General features: G+C 29.4%; 1 protein-coding gene across 3 annotated transcripts; it reads left to right on the top strand.

Annotated features, from left to right (window-relative positions):
- Nucleotides 1-1,622: 1,622 nt before the first annotated feature.
- LOC139877934 (heterogeneous nuclear ribonucleoprotein 1-like) lies at nucleotides 1,623-6,574 on the top strand. 3 transcript variants are annotated; one of them, XM_071865333.1, is made up of 5 exons: nucleotides 1,623-1,696; nucleotides 2,133-2,240; nucleotides 2,450-2,672; nucleotides 3,276-4,494; nucleotides 6,118-6,574. In XM_071865333.1, exons 3-5 carry the CDS (start codon nucleotides 2,451-2,453, stop codon nucleotides 6,129-6,131), a joined length of 1,455 nt encoding a protein of 484 aa, XP_071721434.1. In that variant the 5' UTR covers nucleotides 1,623-1,696; nucleotides 2,133-2,240; nucleotide 2,450; the 3' UTR covers nucleotides 6,132-6,574. The 3 variants fall into 3 exon arrangements, with proteins under 3 accessions (XP_071721434.1, XP_071721435.1, XP_071721433.1); XM_071865332.1 differs by lacking the exon at nucleotides 1,623-1,696 and adding an exon at nucleotides 1,783-2,036; XM_071865334.1 differs by lacking the exon at nucleotides 2,133-2,240 and having other exon boundaries at nucleotides 1,657-1,696.
- Nucleotides 6,575-8,062: the final 1,488 nt, after the last annotated feature.

An 8,062-nucleotide genomic window follows, 5' to 3' on the forward strand; every position in this document is an offset into this window, starting at 1 on the left:
AACTTGTACTTTACGTTTCATGATTCGTACCTTTGTCAAAATATAGTCTTAAATTATCAATAAACTATATTACTCAAAGTGTATCTTGAACTTTCGAGTGTTTTGGTCATTTACGTCTATAAATTAACGTCTTAATATATAATAATATTATTTTAAATCAAAACGTTTTATATCTAAGTGAATATTATATTTTATAACATTTGTAAAATATACATACATTTTCATTTTGAAATAGTGTTTTACTGTAGCAAAATGATTTTTACTGTAGTAAATAGTGGTTTTCGAAAACACTGTAGTTTTTCGGGTACTGTAGCAATTCGAAAATATTGTAGCAAATTAGTGATTTACTTGTTCATCTTAAACGTTTTAGTTAACTTATCTAAATATCAATCGAATCAATAATCGAATGTTACTATCGTTTACTAAATAACTTGAAATTATATATATGTATATATCTTTATTTAATATACATAAATCAGTTTTTAAATACACATTGCAAGTTATTTATAATTAATTTTAATAATTAATATTCCAACTTATTGTATATATATATATATATATATATATATATATATATATATATATATATATATATATATATATGTATATATTTACAAATAGATGTTCGTGAATCTTCGGTCAATAGTCAAAGGTTAACTGAATATATAACATTAGTTCAAAATTTTTGATAATCAATATTACAGACTTTGCTTATCTTGTCAAAATTATATAGATATTAAGTTTTAAATTTGGTCGGAAATTTTCGGGTCGTCACAAATACAAACAACAACAGCAGGAGCAGCAGAGTACAAAATGATCAAGAGCAATAATCTATGGCGAAAAGTACATGGTGACGAAGAAGTACACGAAAGCAAGGGCGGTGACGGTGGTAATAGCAACGACAACGACGGTGGCAACGATGACGAAGAAGTACACGAATTCGTAGTAGCAAATCAGCAGAATCGGAATTACTAAAAGGTAGCAACAATCGCAAACGCAAAATCTTGTGGATGTCTATTGAATCATGAAACCTTATATATTTGCTGCTACGAATCATAAAATTATGACCATTTCATTATTGAATCATGAAACCGTAATGGATGAATTAACAATAATGGATGGATTAGTATTTGTATAACTATCTTTTGACACTTTGAATCGATTGATGTATTAGGGTTTGTAGAAGATGAGTTAGGGATGCAGCATATGAGACGAATGTCGATTAACTCGTCTGTGTGATTTCCCCTCTTCCAATTTAGATGCCCACGTGGATTTTTTGTAGATTAATTATTACTAATTGTGATTAATTAAGTATTTTACACCTTAGCAATTATGATTAAGATGTAATTAGATAGTGTCACAATGAATTAAGGTCCATAGTTTATATATATGTGTATAGATTTCATCAAAATAAATACAATAAAACATTCAAATTTCATTCACGGGATTCAGTAATAAAAAAAATGTTAAAATTTGTGTGAGAAATGAAGTAAAATAAAAAAAAATATATTTTTTTTAAAGCCAAGTATTTTGAATAAACTATTTTTATTTTATTTTATTTGGAATAAAATAAAAAATATTTAAAAAACTTTGCAGCCCACCCCTTCCTTCCTTCCTTCCTTCTTTCCTTCCTTATTTCATTCCCATGGTTTTTATTACATCTTACAACAACAACAAACAAGAAAGAAAGAAGAGGGTACCTAAATTACACACCCCTTTTTCTTTCTCTCTACAATTTTATAAATTGTCATATATTAATTTAATTTAATTTAATTTAATTTTATAGTATATAAACACAACAATCAACAACATAAAATCGTTTCTTCTTGTTCTTTCTTACTATCCCCATTACACACCAAAAAAAAAGCTCTCTTTGTTTTTTGTTTTCTTTCTTTCTTCATAATCCAACACTAATAAATGACATCGTTTCGTTTGATATAACTGAAATCAAAATTAAAATCATCATCAACTTTGAATTGCTTAAAGTGGCTGTTCTATCGCCTTATGCTAATATTAATCAGATCTTAAATAATTTGGTAAAATTATGACTTTATCAATCATGGGTTATTCATATTTTTGATCAATTTTTAGTTTTTGGTACTAAAGTCTCAAACTTTTTTTTATTGATGTAGGTGTGTTCGTTGATTGTTGATCAAGTATTGATTTTTTAAAGATCCAATGCTTTTTGATTGATTCCAAGAATACCCAATTGAAAACTTCAAAGAATTTTCAAGTTTCTGGTATTTTTTTATTTTATTTTTGTTTATGCAGATAAGGTGTTTTTGATAATAGAACTGAGTGAATCTGTGTTATGTGTATTGTATGGTCTTATTAGTATGATATATCTTGTTATGATGAGATCTGTATGTTTGTATTGTTTTGATGTTTATGTAATTCACTTAGTGAAATTCAGTTGTTGAATTATATATTGTTAATTTTGATTGTGTAGAATGGAAATGGAACATGGGAAGTTGTTTATTGGTGGGATTTCATGGGATACTAATGAAGAAAGATTAAAGGAATATTTCAAAACTTTTGGTGAAGTAATTGAGGCTGTAATTATGAAAGATCGAATAACGGGTCGTGCTCGTGGGTTCGGTTTTGTTGTGTTTTTGGACCCTGCTGTTGCTGAAAGAGTTGTCAAAGAAAAACATATGATAGATGGTAGAACTGTAAGTTTTTATTTGTGTTGAATTATGATTATGATTATGGTTAGGTTATGGTTATGGTTATAATCTTTGTTTATAAATTATGTTTCTTAGAAGTGAAGTGATTATCAATCTACTAAAATAATGGCATTTTTATGATATCCATCATAATGTGACTTAGTTTATGATCAAGTTTTCGGATGTTGATGTAAAATCTATGATCATCTGCTGCAATAAAACTGGCTATCAAATGATCGAGTAACATTGTTGTTTGACAACTACCTTTTAAGTAATCGGAATTCGACAAATGGTCAACACCATTATTATTGATATGATAGGTAGTATTGAAAACACATCCAAATGCTATAGCTGATTATCTGATTCTAATTATTAAACATCTCAGTCAATTTCAAACACAAGCACCATCTCTTTCAACACGTTTTGTTAAAGCTGATTATCATATAATCACTTTTATAATGTACTATATCAATAGGTGTTCCGTTGAACTATTACAACTAATGTTTATGATCTTTATATATAGTATCACATTATCACTTTTAAAAATGTACTTCCAAACAATCCTGTATACATAACTAAACAATTTTTTTTTTGTATTTTGGTTTGTAGGTAGAAGCAAAAAAGGCTGTTCCGAGGGATGATCAACAAGTTCTGAACAGGAGCAGCGGCAGCATTCAAGGGTCACCGGGTCCCATTCGTACTAAAAAGATTTTCGTAGGAGGTTTAGCATCTTCAGTTACCGAAAGCGACTTCAAGACTTATTTTGACCAATTCGGAATAATCACCGATGTGGTTGTGATGTATGATCACAACACGCAAAGGCCACGAGGTTTTGGATTCATTACTTATGAATCGGAAGAATCGGTTGATAAAGCGTTGCTTAGAACTTTTCATGAACTTAACGGTAAAATGGTGGAAGTCAAACGTGCGGTTCCAAAAGAGTCGACTCCTAGTCCTAATAGGAATCAGATGAGTGGATTTAACCAAGGTTTAACTAGAGTTAATAGTTTTCTTGACTATGGTTATGGAACAAGAATGGATGGTAGATTTAGTCCGGTTTCTGTTGGACGAACTGGTTATCCACCGTTTAGTCCGTCTAGTTATAATTTGGGACTAAATTCTGATTCGGTTTTTGGTTTGAATTATGGAAACGGAAATGGAAATGGAAACTTTGGGTCTAATCTTGGATTTGGGCGTATGATGAATATGAACCCTATGTACAATGTAACTTCAAACAGGTATGCTGATCCAATTGGGTATGGCGGCATGGGTGGCGGCAATAGTGGTGTTGGTGGTGGAGGATCAGTTATGAACTCGATGAATCATCATAGCTTGTGGGGAAATGGGAATCAGAATTACGGTACTAATTCGTCTAATTTGAGTAACTTTTTGGGTCCTGGAAATGTGTCTGGCGCGATCGGAGAGATTTGGGGTAATTCGAGTACTGGTGGCAATAGTGGCGGAGGTAATGGCGGATTCATTGGCGGTAACCTAAATTTTGGAAATGAAGAGAGTACTATAGGGTATAGAAGGAATAATGGTAATAGTAGCATTGCACCTGTACCTGCACCTGCTCCTGCAGCCTATTCGTATGGTGGTATTGATGATGGTGAACTTGGTGGTGACCGAAATTTGTATGGCGTTGATAGTGGCGGCAGAGGTGGCAGTGGTGGTTCGTTTTATGGGGACCCCACTTGGCGGTCATCGTCACCTGAGCTGGACGTACCTGAATTATATGGATTTAGTCTTGGCAATGGATCTTCAGATGGTATACCTAAAAATTCAGTTGGGTATGTTGGTTATAGTGTTGCGAATAGATCCAATAGAGGTACGTTTTTTTTTTTTTTTTTTTTTTTTTTTTTTTCCTTATACGTTAAATATTGCGCGTCTGATGAAAATACATTGCTTATATATGCGATACACGTTTTTCTATTTTTACGCTTGGTCAAGCCGAACATTGCAATTATCTGGAACAGATTGAGTGCCAAATAGGGCAAGTTTAGGATAGTGATATTGAATATTATATACCTATTTTAAGGAATGATTCCCCCTCTCATGGATTTGCTTAAAACCAAAGCAATGTGATTGCTTAAAGATGAATGCTTGTAATTACTATTTTGTTGATATGAAAAGAATAAGGTATGAATTCAGGGTGCTTTGAAACTGGTTATTGAATAATCCTAATCAAATAATCAACCTTTAAGAATCTGTGATGCATAATGTAGTGTTCGAATGAGCTTATTTGGTTTAAAGTATTCCTACTTAAACTAGTGAAATGACCCGTGGAAACACGGGTTTGTTTAAACGAAACAGTTTAATGATATGTTTTAGGTATTAAGTGAATGTAAATGTTAAAGTCATTCAGTTTATTGCCCCGTGGAACCACGAATTCCGACTAAGAAACTTGTCGTTGATTTTACAAACATAAATGTTAAAGTCATTTAGTTTATTGCCCCGTGGAACCACAGATTCCGACTAAGAAACTTGTCGTTGATTTTACAAACATAAAGTTCGCTCAAAGTTGAGTATTTATAGTTATATTTTTAATAATAATAATAATAATAATAATAATTATAATTATTATTAATAATAATAAATGACTTTTAAATTTTTTAGAAAAATAAAATTACAATTTAGGAGAAATTAATATTTTTCTTTTATAAAAGATTTTGTATTATTTGTTTAATTAAATTAATATATAATTATGACATCATCATTATCAAAAGTAAAAGATAATTAGCCTAATGATGATGTCATCTTTTTTAGAGGTTTATTAGACTTGGACTATATAGATTCATGTTAAAATGTTGACCAATTTTGACTTTGATCGATTTTGATTACCAAATATTAATCGATGTTGACCGATTAATTAAATGGATTTTGGAAAATCGAAACAGACTGCTCTTAAAAATAAGTAATCAGGGATTATTCGGGGAGTAATCGGTTTTTTTACAAGTTACAACAGTGGTAATACTAGTACTTATAAATTACATTGGTATTTGTTAACTGTAGTTTTAGATACATCATTGTACAATATACATGGTTCCAACCGGTATTTTATATAGTTTTATTTAACAATGAAAATGTGGGTAAAATTGATTTAGTAAACAAATAATCTTAATCCTAAATTCCTGTTATCTCCCAAACAGTCAATTTTGATGCGATAGTAAATTGCAAGGAGTGATGCTAGTATGCTATCCAATAAAAAAAATTATTGGCCTTGGGTCGGAAATTTACACATTTTACACAATAATCAGATAGTCAGTTTTCTAGTACGAATGTTTATATCTAGGAAAAGGCATAAAAATGGTAATGCGAAATAAATAAAATCGTATATATAAATAGAGAAGCTAATATTGTTTTGTTAGTTTACTTAGTAATGTGATGTAATTATTATAAAATACTTTTCTTTCTTATGATCACTTATTTATACTTTGATATCTGATTTCAGGAATTGCTGCATAGAAAGATTGCTATCTTGAGATTTAAGAACGTATGAAGATGTGTGAATTCGTTTAAATACACACTGGTGAACGAGGTACATCAAATTTTAGAGCACCGTAAATTTGGTTAGAGTTAATCGAAGCACCTGTTTTATAGAACAAGTTACACGATTTGGATGATGGACATCATTGGAGGTTTTATAAATAGGCTTTCTGATATTTGGAAAAGAAAAAAAAAAGAACTTGTTTTTTTTTTTCATTATATAAATTGATAATTGATGTTTTTTTTCAAACTTTGGTCGAAAAGTTAATAGTTTTTTGTAAGGTATGTAGTCTTATCTTCCATACCCATGTTGGGGTTTTGTTGTTGATTAGATTGGTATGGAATGCTTGGTGTGAAACACTCTTTGTTGGATGCTAAATTGGGATCCCTTTTACAATGATATGATTACTCTATTTTGAATATATCCTCTGTTTCATTCAAATTTCTTAATTTTTTTTATTTCAAATTTTTTTTTTTTTTTAGTTTCTTGAAATTAAAATCTTAATCTCCATCTTTAAATTACTGTTGCTATATACACCAATATAATACAATGTAGGGCACATTGTTTTTATTTTCAATTCTGTTTGATTGATTGCATCTTATCTATGTAGGTTTATTTGATTTATTGTATGTGGTTGTTCTTAGTCAATTAGATTAAGCTAGTAAAAATGTCAAAAAATTAAATAATTGTAATAAGAAAGTGACCTTATTTTTTAGTGACAAAAATGTATATGAGAAATTTATAATTTTCATAAATCCTAACCCTCCTTAATTTTGACATAGTAGCTTTTCCATTAACCTTTTTCATGTGTCCATTTTGGTATTATTATGTTGCCGAGTAATAAATTCTATAAAAATGATTCATGTATATTTCTTATACTTTTTTTTTTTTTTCTTCACATTTTCAGTCCAAAAATATAAATTTTGCTCATCTTTCACTCACTTTAAAATGACTTAATCGCTAACTTTACATCACTAATCATAATTAGTAATATATACCCTATAATGTGTTTTTTTAAAACTGGTTATCCATTTTAAACACAAAATCTTAGTCGATTCTCCAAAATACAAAAATTAAAATATTTGTCCTTTTTCAACAATGTACCCTAATTAAAATGCTTTAAATTGGTATTTTAAGTAATTTGGTATTGTGATCACGACTAATCCACATTAAAATTCTTTTTCTCTAAGGTCATCTTATACTCGGCCGAATTGGAATAACCTAGATTCTCATTTCGATAAATTCAAACCATAAGAACCTTGTGCTTTAGGATTTCAAATCGACAAATGATTTGCCAATCAAAAATCTAATAATACTAAATAGATCGTTAACATTTTATAGAAAGACAACTTTCACACAATTTGACATAAATTATTTTTAATGCATATATTCATATTGTCTATAATGTATATAAAGTCATAATTTATTTTTAGAAGAGCAATTCGATATCACTAAACCAATGACCATTCGGTAATAGATCACTAAAATATTATATATAAAATATGGTCTCATTTTTTTTTTTTATATATAAACAGTTTAAAAATACCTTAACTTTTATAAATAAATAAAAAACTTTTCCTTCACAAAAATTATTGGCGAAATTTTTTTCTTTGATTGTTTTTGTTGGTGATGGATCCGCTAACGCCTTGACTTATAAGATCATCAATTGGGTTGATAATATTTAGTTTTCCTTGATTTGTTGTTAGATTGTATCTTGTCTAGTTTATGCTTGATTGTTTAACATAGTTTCGATGATTTTCTTAAGGTAGAAAAGACTCGATTTTAGATAATTTAGTTTGTTTCTTGCTTTATAGTTTCAAGTATATTCATTCTCGTGCTACATCTTTTGGGTGAGTTTCTTCTCTTTTGAAAAATGTTTTTGTTTTCTAGGTACGCATTATTTTTAAGT

Source organism: Rutidosis leptorrhynchoides, chromosome 11, assembly GCF_046630445.1.
Source record: "Rutidosis leptorrhynchoides isolate AG116_Rl617_1_P2 chromosome 11, CSIRO_AGI_Rlap_v1, whole genome shotgun sequence".
Lineage (NCBI taxonomy): Eukaryota > Viridiplantae > Streptophyta > Magnoliopsida > Asterales > Asteraceae > Rutidosis > Rutidosis leptorrhynchoides.